The sequence below is a fragment of the Equus quagga genome, chromosome 12 (assembly GCF_021613505.1).
Source record: "Equus quagga isolate Etosha38 chromosome 12, UCLA_HA_Equagga_1.0, whole genome shotgun sequence".
Classification (NCBI taxonomy): Eukaryota; Metazoa; Chordata; class Mammalia; order Perissodactyla; family Equidae; genus Equus; species Equus quagga.
This window is the reverse complement of record NC_060278.1, coordinates 67,772,914-67,794,963: the sequence shown is the minus strand read 5'-3', so window position 1 is coordinate 67,794,963 and position 22,050 is coordinate 67,772,914. Positions and strand designations below refer to the sequence as shown.

At 45.4% G+C, this 22,050-nt stretch overlaps 1 protein-coding gene across 3 annotated transcripts in view; it reads left to right on the top strand.

Annotated features, from left to right (window-relative positions):
• Positions 1-9,141, top strand: part of SLC24A3 (solute carrier family 24 member 3) — a 456,403-nt gene extending 447,262 nt beyond the window's left edge. For all 3 annotated transcript variants that reach the window (XM_046678076.1, XM_046678077.1, XM_046678075.1), the window contains 2 exons: positions 3,823-3,888; positions 7,212-9,141. In XM_046678076.1, the coding sequence (XP_046534032.1) occupies positions 3,823-3,888; positions 7,212-7,361 (216 nt within the window). In that variant the 3' untranslated portion in view covers positions 7,362-9,141. The remainder of the gene's footprint in view (positions 1-3,822; positions 3,889-7,211) is intronic.
• Positions 9,142-22,050: the final 12,909 nt, after the last annotated feature.

Genomic DNA, 22,050 nt, shown 5'->3' with positions numbered 1-22,050 from the left:
CACACACACACACTCGCACACACACACTTACTTGCATGTGCATGCTCAGCATCTCAGCACATGCTCTTTAAAATACACAGTTTGTGGAGCCAGAGGGGAACAGAACACAATCCAAAGTCAGGAAGAGATCAGCATCAGATGGACGATAGGGCAAGCAAGGCCCTATCCAATGAACCTGGAACAGGCATAAGGACTTAGGGAGGGATGGACAGAGTGGAGATGGAAAGGTGAGTGTCCCACCTGCCTAGACTGAAGGTCCAGAGAGGGAGACAGAAGAGCACTACGGTTGGAAAAGTGAGTCCTCCAGTTTGGAGAGGGTTTCCAGTGCCCAGTCACAGAGAGGGGATGATAGGATGGAAGAGAGTGCATTTGAGGTCCTCAGTGGAGTCCCTGGCTATCTTCAGGAGGGACCATTGTAGATCTCTTTTCATTTTGTTTGTGAATTATAAAATCAATACATGCCTATAGCCACACACTGGAAGCAGCCAGATGTCCATCAACAGGAGAACAATGAAACAAACCGTGGTATATTTATATGTTATAAAAAGAAATGAGCTGTCGATGCAATGAAAACCACAAAGAAATCTTAAAAAATTATGCAGAGTCAAAGAATCCTGGCTTTTATGCACAGTACGGGATTCCATTTACATGAAGCTTCTACAACAGGCGAAACCAAGCTATGGAGGAGAAGCTGAGAGCAGTGACCGGCTTGGGTGAGACTGACGAGGAGAGCACAGGAGAACTTTCTGGGGGATGGAAATGCTCTATGTCATGGCTGCGATTTGGCTTCCAGTACATGAGTGTATGCATTTCTCAAAACACACTGAATGGTGCAATTATGATTTTTTAATTTCACCCTATGGAAATTGCATCTAAAAACAAAAGACTCGTGAAGTAAAATTGAACCCTATTTAATGAGATGCAAGCTGAAGTGATTAGGGGTGAGGTATACTGGTATCCACATCTGATGTTGAAGATCATTTAAAAATAAGATGGTATAATTCTTTCAACTTTTCTGAGTGCTTGAAAACTTTCATAATAAAATGTTGGCTGAAAAAAAAAGCTATACGCACTCATAAAAACGTGGGGAAGGGAGACAGGGAACATTAGGCAGGGATTGCACTGCTTCTGGGACATCACCCAGGAGTGGCATCCAGGGTCTCTCTGCTTCCAGCCTCTCTGACCAGTCCATGCTGCCCCCCCAGAAACACTGGCCTTTTTGTAAACCACATTCCAAATGCTGCCTCAAGGACATATGTTATCCATTCATCGATTACATATTAAGCACGTGGTCTGTGCTTAGACTTGTGCCAGGCGGAGGATAAAGTCAGATGTGGTCCCCACCCTCGTGACGTTTGTCATCTACTGAGGCATTGGTCAGAGAGCTGCCAGGTGATGAGTTTGTAAAAGCAGCAGCCAGGGGTGCCAGGGAGGTGGCTGGCCAGCTCATGAGTGGGAGAAGAATAATGGCCCAGACTTATTGAGAACTTACTATACACCAGATCCGTTCAAGCTTAACATGGAACAATTTGTTTAATCCTCACAACCACCCCATAAGATAAGGACTCCGTTATCCCCATTTTATACGTCAGAAGACTGAGGCTTGGGGACATTAAGCTGCCTGTCCATGATTATACAGCAAGCGAGTGACTAAGCAGGGATTCAGAACCCAGAAAGCTGGATCTGGAGCCTGTGCCCTAAACTGGGGTTCAGCAAACCTTTTCCAGAAAGGGCAAGAGAGGAAATATTTTAAGTGTTGTGGCCCATGCAGTTTCAGTCAGACTACTTGACTTTGCCATTGTAGCTTGAAAGCAGCTGTAGACAATACATAAATGAATGAGCTGAATTCCAGTAAAACTTTATTTACAAAAACAGGCAATGGGCCAGATTTGGCCCATGGGCCATAGTTTTCCAGCTCCTGCCCCAAACCACCTATTATCTCCTGTGACTGGGAGGCGTTCAACTTGGACCAGAGGCAACCGAAGGAACCCTAATTCCTGACTGTCATGTCTGTGTCGGAGTGTGGGACCAAACAGCAAGGAATCAGTACAGGCTTCAAGAGCCCAGGTCTCTAATTAACAATGAAAAAACCCAAAAGTACTCCCTGTGTGCATATGGTAGTCCATTACCAAAGGAAGCTGCAGAGTTTAGAAACAGGTGAAAAAGTGAAAAATACTCAAAAAACCCATGGAAGTTAGTTGTTTTTAGTCTTTAGAGCCAGATTTAGAATTTTGGCAGCACCGCTCTTTGAGAATTTATGTGAATGTAGGAAGAGTAAAGTTCCAAAGCTTTTGTTTAACATGATTCATTTTGAAAGTCTTGGCCAAAGAGAAGTTTCCTGCTTGGAGCTCTGCTCCCACTGGCTCTTGGTTTTTTAAGGGCAGGAAATCACTTTACTCAGTTCTTGTTGCTGACAAGAGTTCCACCCTGGAGCTCAGAGGGCGAGCGGAGCTGGGAATGCTTTGGCTCCATTCTTAGAAGAAGTCATGCAATGTTGAAAATTAAGAGCTCAAAAGGGTTTCTGGGTGTGTGTTCACAGTTTCAGGGTTGACCCAAGGACCGTACGATTGAGGACAGCCCAGCAGACTCTTCCTTGCTCTGCACGGGGGCTGCCATCTTGCTCTGACAAGCCCCGCCTCTCCCCTTCAACACTGGCCAGAGTACATGTGGGAACGTCATAGGGTCAGTGTGGACAGAATAATCTGGGGCAGAAAATCTTTCAGTGTAGTGCATTTGTGGTGTATTGCTGGGTATTGGCCTCTTTACACCAACAGCTAATGAGGAAATCTGTCCACAGCCAGGCTGAGGGTCTACAGAAAGCTAAGCTCCCAGCTGGACTGGGACGAGGCCGATCTCCCATTTTTCCACACTGAATTAACTGAGTCAACCCATTGCTTCAGTGTCACAGAGATATGATTTGAGTCCTTGCTTCACAGAAGGCATTTGGCCTTTGGGAGTAATTTCCCTGTTGGGGTCCAGCAGATGGTTGGCTCATGCAGATTGTGTAGGCCAGGGAGAGAGTCCAGCCTGTTCCTTCTGTGACACAACATTGCTTAGTGAGATGTATTATTATTATGATCCAAGGTCCCCACAGAAAGGCTTGTCTGTTGAGGGCATGTGGTGTCCTGTCACCAAAAGATGAACTGAGCACACCCACCTACGGAGACACCCACGTGTTCCCATACCCACACCCCGGAGGTGAACTGGTGAAAGGGTAGCAAGAGGTGCCTTGAACCTTGTCAGAAGGACCCAGAACCACTCCTGCTAATAATCCACTACTTTATTCTCCAATGCAAACCATCACCCTGCCTCACTTTCCTTTCTATGAACACAGGTGACCCTTTGACTCCCAGCGGGACAGTGTACATTGGTGGGGGGACTGTGGTCCCCAAACCTGGACGCACATAAGAATTTCCAAGAGAACTGGTGAAAACTGAATGTCGAAGTCCCATCCCCCGAACCCTTGGAGATCAGAGGGATTTAGCCTTAGGACTTTCTCTAAGTCAGTGGTTCTTAAACTTTCCTGTGCATCAGAGCCACCTGGAGGGTTTATTAAAACACAGATTGATGGGCCTCATCCCCAGAGTTTCTGATACAGGAGGCCTGGGTGGGGCCTGAGATTCTGCATTTATAGCAAGTCCCCAGGTGATGCTGCTGCTGCTGGTCTGGGGACCATACTTTGAGAATGGATGCTCTAGGGCATACCTCCTATTTCCGGGCAGCAGCCTCAGGACCTAGGTCAAAGCAGAGGGGCGTCCTCTCTGCATTCTGAAAGGCAGATGCCTTTTCAGGAGCCTAACTCTGTTTCCTCCTTTTGTACAGATTCGGCTGAACAGCAGGGGACTGATCTACTCCGTGGGCTTGCTCTTGGCCTCCGTCTTTGTCACGGTAGGTGTGCAGTTCTCTCCCCACTGTTGAGTTCCCATGTTCGCCTCGCTCTTGGGTTCTTTAGCTACAGCATTTTTTTGGACACCAGATGGGTTTATCCTGCTGGTAGATGGGGACAGTCAGCCTCCAGATGTCCCATCATGCTCGTGGCTATTTCTTCTAGAAGTGGATCCTTTCAACTCACTAGAAAGCCTTTCTGACAGGAGCCACCTTCCTCTCAGAAGTGTGGCCCCATCTCACATCAAAAGCAAAGGGGAGATACCACTTTTTTTGCAAGATTAATCACAGAAGGGTAGATTCCAGCTAATTGTTCCAGGTTACTAACTATCTCCATAAATCCTTGGATTTGACCAATACTCAGAGACCAAGAATATACTTTATTGATGGTGGGCTTTTGTGCCATTCTACTATCTTAGCCATTACATCCGTTTGTATAATTTAATATTCCAACTCAACTGACACATTTGGTGGCAACAAATTTGCACCAGCCCTGTGGACTGACCCACATGAAGTATCTATTAACGTACAAGTATGCTGTTGACTTTTCATGTTAATAAACATCGAGATGCAATATGTTTCTCCCTGAAATTTTCAAGGATGTATTCATTGAATTACACCTGGCATGTTAATGTACATGTGCTAGAAAATGGGGATTCAGAAGGGCAGGCAGGAGGTATGAGAGGTAATTTCTAGGATCAAGATGTGGGTCAAATGTCAAGGTTTTACCAAAGAAAATACTGCCTTACACAAAAGTGAAAATTGACATAATTCCTTCTTTTGTAGTTTACGAGGTTCTTCAGGTCTGGTATGACTTAAGGTTATGCTACATATAGCCACACATTGTGCTTAATGCTTTGCATATATTTTCCCATTTGGAACTTACCACATCCCCATGAGGTAGTCACTCATATCAGCCCCATCTGTATCATGAACACCTGAGGCCTATAGAGAAGTCAACACCAAATGAATGGAGAAGCAAGCCACCTGACATCAGAGTGCATGCTCGAAGCTGTAGTTGCACGCTCTGTAGGAGACTAACCACTGCCAAGGCTGTGGAAATGGGGTTGGGGGGAGGTTGAAGAGACGTAGGTTTGGGGAAGAAGAGCAATTTCAAACATCTTAAGTTTGCAGTGCCTATTTGACATCCAAGGTGAGACGTCAGGAAAGCCATTGGAAAGATGAGTCTGAGTTCAGGAGAAATGTCCGCACTGGAGACACCAGAATGCAGATGGTATTTAAAGCTGTGCAATTGGATGTGACCTCCAAGAGAGTGAATGTAGACAGAAAAGGGAAGAGGCCCAAGGCTGAGTCTTGGTGCACTCCCACAGTTAGAGATCAGGATGGTGAGGATAAAACACCAAAAGAAACAGAACAAGCAGTCGGAGGGGTAGAGGAAAACCCAGAGAGCGTGGCATCTGGTAGCCGAGTGGAGAAGGTGCTTCAAGGTGGGGAGTGATCGGCTCTGTGAGGGAGATAAGTCCTGAGCGCTGGCCATTGGCGTTAGAAGTACAAAGTGATCACTGCTCTTGACAAGGGTGGTTTTGTGGAGCGATGGGGCAGAAGGGTGAGTAGAATAAGTTAACAGTGAATGGGAGGAGAGAAATTGGAGACAGCTGGTATTTACAACTCTCAAGTTATCTCACTGTAAAGAAAGGAGAGAAATGGAAATCCAGAAAAAGCATACTTGTCTTTTAAGATGAGAGAGAGAGCGTTCTTTATGCCTATTAATCCAGGGGCAGAGTGGGGATATGGAGATAAAAGAGGGGGCAGTTGCCAGAACCATGTCTATAAGCCGTAGGAGGAGGGACCTCGTTCACACGTGGAGGAGTTGGCCACGCGCTGGGCAGGGATGGTGGGTCCTCTCTAACAGCAGAGAAGGTGGGCAGCTAGGTGTGGTGATGGGAGCTCTGAGAAACGGGAACAAGGTCTCGAACTGAGAGTGAGGACAGAGAAGGGAGTGGTGGGGGTTTGAGAAGAGAGGAGAAATGGCAGTCTGTGAAAGGGAGAGACAGTGGGCTAGGGAAATGTGGGATGATTGTCATAAAGCATTCATGGCCCGCTTAAGTTTTATGTTCTTGAATTTAAAGTGAGACCAATCAGCATGGCCAAGCGTTTTCCTCCAGTCTCGGTCAGCTGCGTGGAAGCAGCATGGAGTAGATGGCAGCTTGAACCAAAGGGATGTGGCTGAGCCAGCAAGGACAACAAAGCTAGAGAAAGGTCAGGGAATGGAGGGAAGGCCCAGGAGTGATTCTAGCGATTGCTGGTGGAATTTAAGCAGAGTTAGGAGGGACAGGGTGGGCGGGTACAAGGTGGGTGAAGTGCAGTGAAACCGTGGTGGTACCCATGAATACTGGGTTGTGGGAGTCTGCAGAGTTTTGGGAGTTGGGGTACCAGATGGAGTAAATGGGGAAGATGATTGTGGTCAGAGAGTGGGATGTTTGACACTGAGACAACGGAATTGTTTCTGTTATTGGTAATAGCAAGATGATCTAGGCTGCAGGGCTGTCCAATAGAACTTTCCACAGTGGCGGAAATGGCCTGTACCTGCACCGGACAATAGCCACTGGCCACATGTGGATACTGAGCACTTGAAATGTAGCTAGTACAACTGAGGAACGGAGATTTTAATTGTATTTCATTTAATTTAAATTTGGGTGACCACATGTGGCTAGTGGGGACAGCACAGGTCTAGGGTGTGGCCGTGGGAGTGAGTGGCTGAGGTAGGGTGGAGGACAGGCTGGCAGGAAGATCCTCTCGGTAGACAGTGAAATCGCTAAGAAGGACGACGGGTATGGTGAGTCGGGACTTAGGGCTCTGAGAAATGGGGGGAAAGACCAGGTTTGCACAATAGACTGCAACCAAGAGGGACAGAGCGTGACAGTTGTAAGACTTTAGATTCCTAGCTCAGTGTTTTTTGGGAGGAGAGAAGGAAAATTGTGTGGAAGCAGCAAGGAGGAGCAAGGGAGACAACTTACTGGCCTCGAGGCACAGGAATGGGAAGAAGTATGGCCACCACCTGCGAGGTCCCAGGATCTGCTTGGGGCCAGAGGGTGACGAGTCAGCACAGAGCAGGCCGGGACTGGAGTCCAGGGGAGGAGCAGTGGCCACTAGGACTATGTTTATTACTCCCATCATTTTTACTTTTTAAAGTCATTTTCCCACAACCAGCAGGTTCTGACTTCCCCGTTCTTGATTTTGATGTTCTTTCCTTCCGCAATGTGAGAGATGGGCTTGGTGGGCTCAGAGAGAATCAGGCTCTGCCGAGGGCCCTCCCACAGCGCTGCCTGCTCCCATGCCCTCTGACCCCGCTCTGTGTGTTGCAGGTGTTCGGCGTGCACCTGAACAAGTGGCAGCTGGACAAGAAGCTTGGGTGCGGGTGCCTTTTCCTGTACGGCGTATTCCTGTGCTTCTCCATCATGACGGAGTTCAACGTGTTCACCTTTGTGAACTTGCCCATGTGCGGGGACCACTGACCCGCCGGCCGCCCGCCGAGGCTCGGTTCCTTCTTTTCTGTGCAATACAAGACCTGGTCGCACCTCGAGTCACGCGGGCCCCCGGAGCCAGGGCGTCCGTCTCTCCTGCGCTGTTCACAGGCCTCCGCTCCTGCCTCGGTGGCCCAGGCTGTCCTCCCCTTCCTTTGCTCCCCGTCCTCCTTGGGTCCTACCTGCCACCCAGCCCCTCTCGCCCACCCCTTCCTTCCTCCTCCGTGTGAAGACTTCCGACATCCACGTGAATTTTCAAGCTCCATTTTTGAACAGTGACTGAGATTCTAGAAAAACTGGCTGCTAACTGGCCCAAGCCAGGCAAAACTTATTAGAATCCCTCCTCCTTTTTTAAGTTATTGGATGGAAGACTAACCTAATTTATGACCTGAGATTGTCGAAGGAATAGAGAGGCGAGGGTACGTTGATTATAGGGAGTGTTTGGGATTTTGTTATATTTTGAGGTGATTCCTAGGTTACTGGGTTTGGGGGGTTGTTTCAGTTTGGGGGGCTCCCCATTTTATTCCTTTTCTTCCAGAGATCGAGAGCTTCTCTTGCATCTTCTTTCACTGGGCTCTGGATTAGTGGATGATCCACAGGTCGGCCCTGCCATGTCTTATGGGATCGAATCCCAGGCACTTCTCAGTATGCATGGATGTAGTGCTTTATAGAGGAACAGCAGGGCAAGGCCACTGGGAACAGCTGCGTGACATTTGGTACCCAAGGATGCCTCCCTAAATTCCTGTAGGCATGTATAGGGGGCACAAGGTTTTCGAGGAAGAAGACAGCTTCCCACATGTCCATTATGACCATCACTTTCTCACTAGGTTCTCTCTAGTCTCTCAAGCAATAGTTCCAGCCTGCCTGAAGCCTTTGGTGAGGGGCCTTGGTTAAACTCTCCATCCGTGAGGGGGCAGGCGGTCAGCGGTGGAAGCTTCCCAACCTGTGAGTCCCTGAGATATGCTCGGGTTGCTTGGTATTTGGGGTGACAGGGAGTGACCCAGAGGCCACTACTGCTTTTCGTGCAGGAGTTACAGACACTGGTTTTTTTGAAAATGGAGAAAAGCGCATTTTGCACAGACGTCGTCAATAAAGTCCCGATTTGCCGCTCGGTATTGACTACACTGGACCCTGACAGCTGGCTCTTGGGCCTGCGTCCTTCCTCACGGGATGCAACGCCACTGCCAAGCTGCCCCAGCTCCGCCCCTCCCCTCCTGGAGGGATGGCAAGGGAAGGAGAAGACAAGAACTGACACCTTCGAAACGGCAGAACGTGTTCAATGCAGACTCGCTCGGGGGCGTAAGTTATCGTGAACCTCGCTGCCAATCACTGCTCAGCAGCCCTGCCCGATTTTGTATGAAGCTGAATTATCATGCAGACGAATAATTCCACCGAGTTGAGACCCACCCATGCTTGTTACACTTGTATTTATTGAAACTGTGGATTCTTGCCCGTGCTGCCCCTTGTATTTACTTCAAGCACTGATCACTTATCATTCATTCGGTATGGTTTTTCCCGTCCCTTGTACACGTTCTGGTATGAATTGTAAAAATAACCTGCTACAAATCAGTTGAATGTTTCTGTCAATGGTGCAAACCGAGGCCAGCGTTAGCCAACGGGGCACCTGCCCGACGGAGGAACGGGAGAGGAAATCACCAATTTGGGCTCTCAGAGCTAAGACACACTTATTGATTCTGTTGCACATTTTGCACTGGTTTATGGCGATTGTTTTCTTGGACGGATAGTGTAAAATAAACTTCTCTGTTCTGTATCCTTCCCTGAGCAGAGCACATTACTTTCTCCCCTGGAGCGATGCCCGTTTGACATCGAGGAGTATGAATGGAAGGTGGAAAGATCGCAGTCACCATGTGGGCGCATATTTGCCGTCCTGGGTTGACTCACCTGGAAAGCTGGCAGATGGCTGGCAGATTGCCACTAGGTGGTGGCAAATCGTGGGTCCCCTCTAAATCTTGAAGGGACTTTGGATCTGTCGTCCCATAGAATACATGTGACGTTGGGTTAGAAATTTCTTTCAGCTAGACATGAGAGAAAGAACATTCCAGCACTGATGATGATGTTTAGCAGTGCTCAAGTTCACTGTCCTGTCTGATTTTACTAGTTATCAGTTGTGAAAATTCAGACTTCCCCAAAGCCGAGTCTTTAAAAGAGACAGTAATACATAGTTGTAATGAGGCGTATTCTCATCCTGCCTGACTCTCAGGAAATAATTACCCAGATCTAAACGTAGACAGATTAGTGACCAAGCCCAGCTCCCCAGGCTATAATCTCACGCACGAGGGGATGTCTTGTGGCCCTGAACAAGGGAAGGCTCATGCTGGAGCTTGTACTTCCTCCTGAGCGCATCCTAGTTGACCCCACAAGGAGGTACCACTAGAACATCCTCTTTTTCTGCAAAATGTGTCCCCTACTTGGCCCAGGCCTGCTGAGGGTTACTCCCGGAACGCATGCCCTTCAGGCGGCCTCGGATACACTGAGAGGCCACGACAAGGGTACGTTGCCAGATAGCTTTTGCCACTTCCCTAAGGAAAATGTTGGCTCCACCCTTTTAGGGAAAGTGCACTTCTGTAGGTACATGTGTTGTATTTACCTCCAAAAAGACCTGGAAGGCTGCTTTTTATGTTTTCCTAAGTCTGTTGCTTCAGACACTTAGAGTCATAAATTTGCACGCTAGAGATTTGAGACTCTGTCATGTTAAACACTTAGCCTTCAAAGAAAAGCCTATATATTTTAAAAGGGGGGCAGAAGCGGAGAGGGTGTGATAATACTGTGAAGTCCAGACAGTTTTCAATTGTGGTGTATAAGATAGGAACTCTCAATAAATCCAACTCTCAATCCAACTCTCAATAAATGTAATCAGATGTAGCCTTAGAACTTTACCTAATTGTTCATGAAAATGTTCCAATTGTTGGGAAAAAACAGAAGTAGGAAATTGGTGACAGTGATGTTGCTCTTTCCAAGATTCATTTCTTTTCACCTTTGCAAAATAGGATGATTATCATTAATAATAGGATAATTATCCAATTATTCTGACCCATTTTGATGAAGCATTTTGAAGTAGATGGGACATTTCCATGTTGGATTTTGTGTGGTCTCATACTAATTAATGAGCTTGACTTATGTTGATATTTTCTGCAATAGCTGCTCAACGCACACACACCCCTCCCAATCTATCTGACACCAAAACTCTTTATGAAAACAATCCAGTGGATCATTGAAACTTTTCCAAATATCCAACTATCTATTATGATTCACTGCAGGAATGGGACGGATTCAGCCAACTTTTCTTTTCTCTGATAAATAAAAAGCCATGTGTCCATTGCATCATCATCCAGAGATGTGTGGCACCACAGAGATGCTGAGAAAGTCGGGAGCCAAAGCCATGGAGGAGCAGAGAAAATTAGCAGTGTGCACGAGCTTAATTATGCCATGACCCAGGACTGATTCACATTGAATTGTATGCTTAGTTTCAAAACACAAGGCAGAGCAATAAAACGCCACCCAAATCTTTCAGATGGCTGAGTGTTGTGCTCAGGACAGTATTTCCTTAATAAAGAATACGCATTAGTGCCATTAACTTAAGAAGTTTTCACTGAACCTCAATTTAGCAAACACTCTTACCAAGTTGTAGAGATTTGCAATCCAACGAATAGTCATAGTTATTTTCTCATTTTGTTTTTGGTCTTTGTTTGTGCAACAGGTAGGAGAGGAGGGAAGATTTACAATGACAACTTTAGCATATACATGTGCCATTTAAAGGTTTTTCTACTAGAATTTATTTACATAAATGTATGCATATGTACACAAATTGCATTTCTTCTTTACATTACTTCCAACTCATCCTGTTTATCAAAAGCTGAATTTGGTGATGTCACATCTGGTTTGTTGGGACAATCAATCCAGTAATTGATTCCAGAAAACTGCATACAAAACTTGGAATGAAATCTGACAAGGAATTTCAGAATCCTCGCAGTTTTTTGGGGGGTACTTCTGAGCTATGCCTACAGTCATTGCTAAACAGAGATGCACTTGTGGGCAAAGGTGCTTTCAGCATGAAACTAATGTTTTTAAATTCTTACAGAAAAAAATGTATTCCACTCAATTTAGCTTGTTATTTTTTGATATATAAGTCAGATGTTTCATCTCTCTCCCATGACTGATGAAAGATAATTCATTTTTCAAAAGCTGCACACTAAACCTGTGCTCTGGTCAGTCAGTCACCATTACTCTAACCACCAGTGAGTATGAGCCAAAATGCCCACTGCTTTATTTTTAGGGAAATTTATTTTGTCTACTGGTTACAAGTTTCTGAAATATCTAAAGTTCAAGAATATCTAAAAAGTGATTGTCATATCAGATTGAATTGTTTCCTCCAGTTGCTTCAAAGTTAAATATTATATCCAATATCATAGATAAGAAAATGCATTTACTCATCTCACTGTCTAAATCAGTGTTTCCCAGACTTCAGCAGGCATCAGAATTACCTGGACACTTACTAAGATACGGATTTCTGGGCCCCATGCCTGAGTTTCTGATTCAGGATGTCTAAGGATAGGCCCAAGCATTTGCATTTTTCATCAACTCCCAGATGCTACCGCTGCTGGGTCTGGGTCCCACTTTGAGAACCTCTGGTGTAAATAAAGTCCTTTGCCCAGAAAGCCACATTTTGCCTCCACCAGCCTTCACCAGTATCACTGGTTTACAGCTTGTGGAAAATACGCACACACACACAGATGTACTATTTCTTTCAAAATTAGTTTTTCTACTGCCACTGAGATCTATGAATATGGCAAAAGTAGGAAAAGAAATATGGTCAACTCTTCAATAATCTATTCTCTATCATTCCGCAGCACATCTGCCCCCAGCCAAAAACAACTTTTAAATGAAAACCAAACCAGATCAAAGTAAATGGTTTTAAGATGAAGACGCAGGAGAGCAGAGATTCTGCGGGGAGCATTAGCTCAGTAGAGATGGGAGCAGGCAGCCACCAAATTCGTTCAGGTGAAAAAGGTTCGGTTCTAAACTCCAACAAGAGAAAGTAACAGTGACTACAGGAGAAGTTTCCTACACGGGAACGTTTGCACATGACAACCATATATAGCTAACTTTCTAATCTAAAAATGTTACTTTGACGCAAATCCATCCAACAAAGAAATCATGACTCAGAATAGAAATAAAAGGCTTGCACCTGAGTTGGCCTTCATGGCCCAAGTGCTTCAGACAATCACACACGCCCACATCATGGTCTGGCCTTAGAAACAGGTGTAGAACATCCCCAGCCACACATCTCCTACCTGGGGCTCAGAAACCTCCACCTACAGGGGCGGCCCCAGGTCAGCTTTTACGTCAAAAAGGACTGCGATCCCAGGTGAGAGATAGGCAAGAGCGGGATTTGTGCCCATGGCCAGACCTTAACTCGGGCTTGGGCTCTTGGCTTATCCACAAGAACCTCAGGGGACATAATGTGCTCCAAAGTGACGTGGTAAAAGCCACATTTTTATATCCACTAAAAGTTTTGCTCAGAGTCAGGAAGTGGGTTTAGATATTGGGATGCATAATCCGGTGGGAAGCAGGGAGGGTAAGGAGGAAGGCCAAAGTCTTCCTTTACAGAAATAAAACATTTTATGCTTGGCCTGTGCCAGCATACAGGCAGTCAGCCCAAAGGCAACGAGGTGTTCTCCGTCACTCCCTACATCTCTCCATGCACTAAGAAGCCAAGAGGCTCCGCTCCTCGAGGTGACCTCACCAGTGCTCCCACAAGAGGTAGCATTGCTGTCCTCGTTTGTGTCATGTTACCACTGAATGCAAGGTACGTCTTCGTATTTCCAAGACCCTCAGTGGTGGCGGCAGCGTCTTTACACTTCCAGGCAGAATGTAATCTGCTGCCTAAATGTTAACTAACACATATCTTAGAGGAAAAATGACAAATTTGAAGACATGCAAGAGATCTATGCCTAGAAATTCACTCATCTGTTATAAATGAGGCAAATCAGTTAATTGGAGGCACTGGTTCTTAATGTGCCTTGAATGAAGAGAGTCATAGAATTGTTTCTATTACTTTCAAAACGAGTCTAATACAATTTCAAGTTTTAAACTCCATTTTAGTTTTTGTTTCAGAAAGGAATTAGGTCTCTCTTCTATTTTAACATGTGTTGACTGGCTACTCAGAAAGTTTCACAATTTATACGTACGAATTCTGGGACAAGATGGCCTTTTAGCACGAGTGTTAAGCTTTCCCCGGCACCCCGTCAGGGAAATCAGCGTCACATATCTGTTTCTTCTGAGAGTTACCGGTAGTGACTCAGTGGTCTGGAATGTAATGAGGTCCCATCTCGAATGCTGCTGGGTCCCTCTTTTTAATCTCGTGTTTTGCATCTGCCGATGGTCCTGACTGTTCCCACTTGGCACTTTTTCATAGGTCACAGGCAGTCTGACCTGACTTCTCCTTTCTGCTGGCCTGGAGCTGGCCAGGGGTGGGTTTCTCAAGTGTTTTTGTTGCCAGCTAAGCAAGATGCTGACGCAAGTCATCAAGAGACCCCTGAACAAGGAGGGGAAGCTACAGCATACCCAGGTTCTGTGATACATAGAGTAAAAACAGAGAACATTTTTAACCTGACTTTCAAACACTAGATAATAACATGGTGGCCATAATAGTATCCTTCTTCCTGTTAAAGCCATAATTCAGAGGAGCCAGCAAGGTCTGGACCCAAGGGCAGAAGTCCTGGCCTGTCCTCGCACATCTGAATTTCTCCCAAACAAGAGTGCAGGATTATGTGATCCCTGAGGTCCCTCCCAGATCAGATATTCTGTTAATTTAGACCAGAGAAGAGAAAAGGTGATTTCCCTCTAGAAATTAATATAGATATTATGTAAAGACAGTGAGACTGGTATGAGCTTTTGTTGTTTTTTTAATTTCTATTTTTTAGGTATGCTTTATTTTTGGTGAGGAAGATTGGCCCTGAGCTAAAATCTATTGCCAATCTTTTCTTTTTTTTCTTCTTCTCCCCAAAGCCCCCCAGTACATAGTTGTATATTCGAGTTGTAGGTCCTTCTAGTTCTGCTATGTAGGATGCGGCCTCAGCATGGCCTGATGAGCCGTGGATAGGTCCATGCCCAGGATCCGAACCAGGGAAACTCAGGCTGCCAAAGCAGAGCGCACGAACTTAACCACTTGGCCACGGGGCCGGCCCCCGGGATGAGTTTTGATATAAAATAGTTCACAAATTATTCTGGATGTTTCAGTTCACCTATAACTGGAATTCCATCTTTATTGTTGTGGGGTTTTCTTTTAATGTATATAATTTTGAACATTGTCCAAACATCAAACCTCTTTGACAAAGCCTCATCTGTTGTCATGCTCAGGGAGAATTTTTAGGGTTCCAGAGACTAAAAACACATTCATCTTTAAAGGAAATGTGGAGAATCTGCTTTTTGCCTGGCACAGCTGTGAATATGTTGATCCCTTCTAAGTATCATACAAAGTGTGAACATACATAGTGTAAGTTCTGGGCCTCTGATAAAAGTCCCCAAAAGGACCCATCTTCTGGGCAGCAAGGAGCTCCACAAGATGCAGGACTGCTGGGCTGAAGGAATCCATGGTAGGTGAGCCACAATGAGTGGCTCTTGGCAGATGTCATGATCAGAACTTTCCAGTAGGGCTGGTAGAATGTGCCCAACTGCATGGAGTCTGTTGGCCTGGAGAGGACACCAGGCACCTTTGACAAGCTCCACTAGCCATTTTAACACACATCAAAGTTGGAGACATGTAGTTGACTTTCCTTGTGAGTGTATGTCAATGTGGGGACAAAGGACATTTCAAAGAGTTACAACACATAACATAAACATTGTGCAATCATTGTTGGTTACCAATTACTCATTTTCTTAGGGTGCTCCATATGTCTTAGGACCATTGGAAGGTCAGAGTTACTTTTTTCTTGGCTCACGTTTAAAATTCATTATTTGATATAGCACAATGACAAAATCAGGTACCATCACAAGGCAAAAATACATAATGTCATAAATATTTATTAAGAATTGGAAAAGTTGCAATTAAAAAAAAGTCTGTCTATGCTCCCACAGCACACTTTCCTTGGGGAAAAATGACAGTGCTTTGTTCAACTCTTACTAAATTTTGGGACTTTCCCCCCAAAGAAAATCATAGTCATAAAGGGTAAAATCTGCACAATATATTAGTAAAATACTATGTCAGCAGCTTTCTAAGGAGCTCTCAGGGCATTTTTTTGACGTAGACCACAAAACATGTTTGTGATGGCCCAGCCGGAGCCAGGATAAGCAGCTGTGTGAGCTTTGCAGTTCAGAAGACCTATCCACACATAGACTGCTGAGGTCAGTCATGGAAAGCACACATGACCAGGGGCCCTCGACATGTCTTAGGGCTTATTTTTGAATTGATAAGGATGGATTACACAGATACAGCATCAAATAGGCCCCTTCCCCCGGGTATTTTCAACCTGACAAAAGATCAGATTTGTGGTAGCAGCCAGCCAGCTGCCCATGGACCTAAGTGGCTCCTGACAAAAGAGAAAAGGAGGTGACGTTTCCAAGAAGTGTGGGGTGTGTGGACGTACGACTCGGCTCAGATGCTCATGCTTACATCGTCATTTGGACACTGTCATCACTGCAGCTCACGTGCCAGTTCATGTGAAAGGGCTACCTCTCTTTGTTGTAATTGTGCTGTTTCTAAGCAGTTCTGTCTACATCGCCTGTCCGTTCTTCCGATGTAGTTATGTGAACATAAGGCAGAAACCAGGACATTTGGCTTTCAAATCTTTATAACATGTATTTTCTTAATTTATGCATCTAGCATAGAGAATGCCAAATCTCCTGAGCAACCCTCATGCTTTCCTGACCTCCAGGTAGTCGCCAGCTGGAAGACAAGCCGGCTAATGGTGAAATTGCTTAGCTAACTCTCTTCACGGGCCTGCCTGGCCCAGGCACCATCTGTTTCCCAGTGACAGGGGTGTCCATGGGGCAACAGCTACACTGAGAGGATCTTCAGAGGATCACTGATGGGTGGAGGAAATGTGTTAACATAAAAACATTTTACTTTACTTACTTTACCTCCGTAAATGAGGGAGGTTTCAATTTGGGGACCCTTAAAGCAAAGAAATGTCAAAAGGATACTCTGTTTACACTTGATGGCTGCAAAATATCTCTTTTTGCATGAGAACTCCACAGTGAAGATGCTTCATTTTCTTAGTCCCTATTAGAATTTAGTAATAATTTTTAAAAGTTGCAGTCTTGTTTCTCAGAGACTTCACCTGAATATGGGAGCACCAAAAAAGCTGTGAGTAGACGGAAGCACGCAGTCTTCTGCTGGCTGTTCAGAGACCTCCCCCGCCCCTGTCTGAGGTTCGTGTATTTTGACAAGCCCAGAAAACATTTCCCAACCCTCCTCCCTCTATGTCAGTGCAGGTCATGGTACCAACTTCAGGCCAAAGCAGCGATTCCTCAGCACGGTCCCACATTAGAATCACCTGGGGTGCATCCATGACTACCAATGCCTCCCCTATAATGCTGATCTGGATTATCTAGTTACCTGTCTCAGGCTGTCCAGGCATTTCTACATGTGTCCATGCTCAGAACCACAGCTCATGGAATTATAATCAGACCATTCGGGATATTTTATTGGGCAGATGCAAAAAGGAATGCTGTGTGCTCTGTAGGTCTTGGCTACTCAAAGTGTGAGTGGGCCTCAAACTAGCAGATTCGACTAGAAAGAGAGATTTGTGGAATTCCTCTAGAACAGCATTGTCAGGTAGAACTTTCTGCAGTGATGGGGATGTCCTACGTCTGTCTTGTCCCAGAGGGTAGCTGTTAGGCACATGTAACTGTTGAGCTCTTGAAAGGTGGCTCACGCAACTGAGGAATAAAATTTTTAATCTGTTTTAACTTTAATTCAAATTTACATTTAAAGAACCACATGTGATTACTGGCTGCAGTATTGGACAGAGCTGGTAGAGAATATTAAGGGGCTGACCTGGTCAACACAGATCATAGAGTTTCTTCCAGAAATGAGAGAGGATGCCCCGCTGCTTTGACCTAGGTCATGAGGCTGCTGCCCAGAAATAGGAGGTATGCCTTAGAGCAGCCGTTGTCAAAGTATGGTCCCCAGACCAGCGGCAACATCATCACCTGGGGACTCGTTAGAAATGCAGAATCTCAGGCCCCACCCAGGCCTCCTGTATCAGAACCTGTATTTTAACAAGGTCTCCAGGTGATTTGTGTGAACATTTGAGTTTGAGAAACTCTGTGAGTAGTTATCTGCTCTCCAGAGGACACATAACCATTTGCACAGACACCCTTTTCTAGAAGGTCACTCTATATTGTCACTGGCTTCAGTGTACATTACAGGAATTGCCAAGTAGGACAGGCACAGATTATGGGGAACACACATTTGAAATTGAGGATGGACTCGTGAATTTGGAGGGCAAAAGAGTCATATTTTAGTCCCAATAAGCCCTCATTTTGATGGGGATAAAGGAGTAACTGCAGAGCGTTCCACTGAAAGGCCAAGATGTACCTCAGGGTGGATCTCACCTGGTCTTCAAATTCACCCCACTCTTTAGACGTGCACTCATGTCAGACACACTGCCAGATATCTGACTAATAGTGGAAATTCCTACGTTTTACTGATAAACAGGCCTGTCTCCTTTCCGTAATGAATTGGGATCTGATTCTCCTCTTTGCCTTCTAAAGCCCCACAAGATTTTGCCTCACTTGCAAGATAAGAAATTTCTCCTTTGAGGCAATGAAAAAACAATGCTCAACCAAAAAGGTCATTGAATTTAGCAAAAAGGGGCAGAAAATAGAACAAGGAGGAGAGTGATTTATGTAACAGTAATTTTTTGTAATAAGTGTGGGGACAGGTCCCACTGGGAGGAGATTTAGGCTGTAATTTTTGAAACGATAATTGGGCCCCAGCTGGCTGGCGGTGAGGTTGGAAGCCAGAAGCAAGCACGGCCAGGAAGAGGAGCAGCAGATGGCTCAGCCCACGGGGCAGGGGAGGCTGGGATAATCTCCTCGCCCAGGGGAGCACCCACAGTCATCTGTTGTGTTGGTGGTGTTGTGTAGTCATTTCAGTGTGGTCATCTTGGTGTAAGTGAGAATGAAAATCGCTCCTTCCGCAGCTCATGAAAGTAATTTAATCACAGCTCTCTGTGTGCCAAATTCTGGATGTTTAGCACAAACAGCCCTGAATTTTCCTTAGGGTTGGATTTTCCTTTCCTAGGGACCTCCGGTTACTCCTCCTCCCCTCGCTATTTAGCACCCCCAATCCAGAAATAAAACAACACAACTGGGAAGGGGTTTTAACTGCCTCTTTCACAGCCGTTGGGACCACTCCAAGTACCACAGATTCAATTATTTGGTATTCACATTCATCTCATCCCCTCCCCTTGTTGTACAAAAGCTATTTTTTAAAGCAATCACTACAGAATTCCATTTGCAAAAAAGCACAAGATGAAAACAAATAAAGTATTTTATTCTGGCAGTTTATGTCATTCTACCCACATATAAGAGCAAAGCAGAGAGAGGATTTGGTCCATGGCCTCTCCCCAGGACCAAGAAGGGTCTGACACAAGAAAGCACACCACTGGCACTTTGACAAATAATTGCTTATATCCCACCACCAAAACAAGGATACAAAGTCCAAAAGTGTGTCAAGTACATATTCAAAACGATTTTCAAAATGACTCTCGTTCAAAAATAAAATAAGGGAATAAGTGTAGGTTTAAGCTGTATGAACTCATCAGCGTGGGAACCAGAGAGATGGTGAAGCTGGGTCAAAGAGCATTTGGAGGAGCTGGGGACTTACAGGTGTATACAAGGACTGTGGAAAGAACAGTGTGAGCTATGAGACTGGGTAACAAGCTCCAAACCTTAGGCAATCTTTTTTACCTGACAAATTATGGTCAAGCTGAGTGTGCTCCACAGACAAGTCAGAATGAAGCAGGAAGGTTTGACTGGGTTGATTTAAAATTTTTCTGTTTCATTTTTCAGTTGAATTTAAAGTTCTGTGATGTTTCTCACTCTAAGTGTAATACATGCATGAAACAAAGTAAAATTGAAACCCTGTATGTTATAGCGCTAATTTCTATTTTAGGGGACTCTACGGTTTAAAAAAGAAATTAAAGAATTCTGAAAAGAAAAGTTCATTCTCAAATATTATTTTTTCCCTCAATGAAATTTTTAACCTTAAAATAAAATGAAGCAAGAGACAAACTCTGGTTATCTTTTTAAAAGAGAGAAACCGGGGGCTGGCCCAGTGGCACAGCGGTTAAGTTTGTGCACTCCACTTCGGTGGCTGGAAGTTCGCTGGTTCAGATCCCAGGTGCAGACATGGCACCGCTTGGCAAGCATGCTGTGGTAGGCATCCCACATATAGAGGAAGATGGGCACGGATGTGAGCTCAGGGCCAGTCTTCTTCAGCAAAAAGAGGAGGATTGGCAGCAGATGTTAGCTCAGGGCTAATCTTCCTCAAAAAAAAAAGAAAGAAAAGAAACTGATTTTTTCATACTTGTATGAATAAGATTTCTCTATGTTTGTTTTGCCATTTCTTGTAAAGGACTACTTGTGTTTATTCCCCATTTTCCACTTGCATGTGTTAATTAGGAGTTTAAGAGAGGTGAAAACATTTATCTTTCCATTTTTCAGTAATCCAAGTATAAACCAGTCTTTCTGTATTTGAAAAAGTTGTGACTATTGGTAAACCTAGGAATATCTCACTACACCATTATTCAAATAACATTTGTCACATGTCACTATTCTAATTCTTTTTTTTAAAGCTTTTTGGTGAGGAAGATTGGCCCTGAGCTAACATCTGTTGCCAGTCTTGCCCTTTTTTTTTCCCTCCCCAAAGCCCCAGCACACAGTTGTATATCCTAGTTGTAAGTCATTCTAGTTCTACGTGGGACGCCCCCACAGCATGGCTTGATAAGTGGTTCTATGTCCACACCCAGGATCTGAACTGGTGAACCCTGGGCCGCCGAAGCGGAGCACGCGAACTCAACCATTTGGCCATGGGCTCAGCCCCTATTCTCTTTTAACTTACTTTGATAATCGTTGTGGATTGAATTGTGTCCCCCCTCAAAAAAATATGTTCAAGTCCTATTCTCTGCTACCTGTGGAGGTGACCTCATTTGGAAATAGAGTCTTCATAGACATAATCAAGTTAAGATGAGATCATACAGATTTGGGTGGGCCCTAAGACAACAACTGGTGTCCTTATAAGAAGAGGGAAATTGGGATGCAGACACACACAGAGAATGCCATGTGACCACGGAGGCAGAGGCTGGAGTGATGCTGCCACAGCTGAGCAATGCCAAGACTGCCAACAGCCTCCAAGAAGCTAAGAGAGAGGCCTGTACAGATGCTCCCTGGAGCCCCCAGCAAGGAACCAACTCTGAGTGATTTTGGACTCCTGGCCTCTGGAACTGTGAGAGAATACGTATCCATCGTTTTAAGTCACCACATTTGTGGTGATGTGTTACGGCAGCCCTAAGAAACGAATCCAATGATGATTCAGACAGCCACACAGAAATAATACTGAGTCTATCAACACATCAGGTCTCTTTGATTGGACCTTAACTATTTACAGGAAAAAGTTAAAACTATTGGTAAACATGGGAAAATCTCACAACACTGTTTAAGCCCTCTGTTTCCCTTTCCAGGTGGGGCCATTTGTACAAACAGAACAAACAGAACTCTCCAAGTGTGCCATCTTTGAAACAGTGTTTCTGTGGGAGATCCATTCCAGGCAGCACCTGGAAGTGCCAGGGCCACAAAGCCACGGCCCGGCACCTGCACACCCTCCCCCGTGCACCCAAGATGGGACCAGATCTGCCTGTGGTTCTGCCAAGATGAGGGCTGGCCGCCAGTTTGTGGGAGGAGGCTTGGACACTGGGTGGTCAGGGGCACTGTCTAACGGGGATGGGGCACACATGCGAGACCAAGACTTCTGCGACTTCTTCTCCCATTTGCTCTTATGCGGCTGGGCTGACGGCCTAAGTTAGAAGGCAGGCAGAAGGGTGGGGCAGGGCTTTCCCTGTGAAACATCAGCTCCAACAAGGACAAGCAGCCAGAGCTCCTTGGAAACGGGCAGAGGCTGAGGACGGGGCCAGGTTGGGACAGTAGGAGACATCCTCAAGATGTATAGGATGATCACAGTCCCTGCCTTTAGACATCTGGCAGGTGAGTAGGGACACAGAGGATGCGGGTGCTGGAGTGTACGATGGCCGCTTCTCACTCTGCTGTGTGCCAACTGTCTGCCCAAGGGATGGAGAATCCAGCTGAGCTGTGCGTGGACCCTTGGCCCACGGAAACTGTGAGATGATAACTACGTGCTGTTTTAAGTTAACACATTTCTGGTCACTTGTTATGCAGCAGTAGAAAACATATCCTTAAACTCATGGAGCAACACAGACTGGAGCTAAGCTCTGACCTTCCTTAACACATATATGTCAGAATAGTCAGTACCCTCAGAATGTTGTGAGTTCTCGGACCAAAATGTTATGTCCCTGAGGAGTACAACTGCCAAAAAGGCAGCAAATATAACAACATACCACCTGAAGCAGAGTTACTGGAATGGCCTCACCAAAAATTTTAAATAAACATGATAAAAATATTAAGAAGGTGGGGGAAG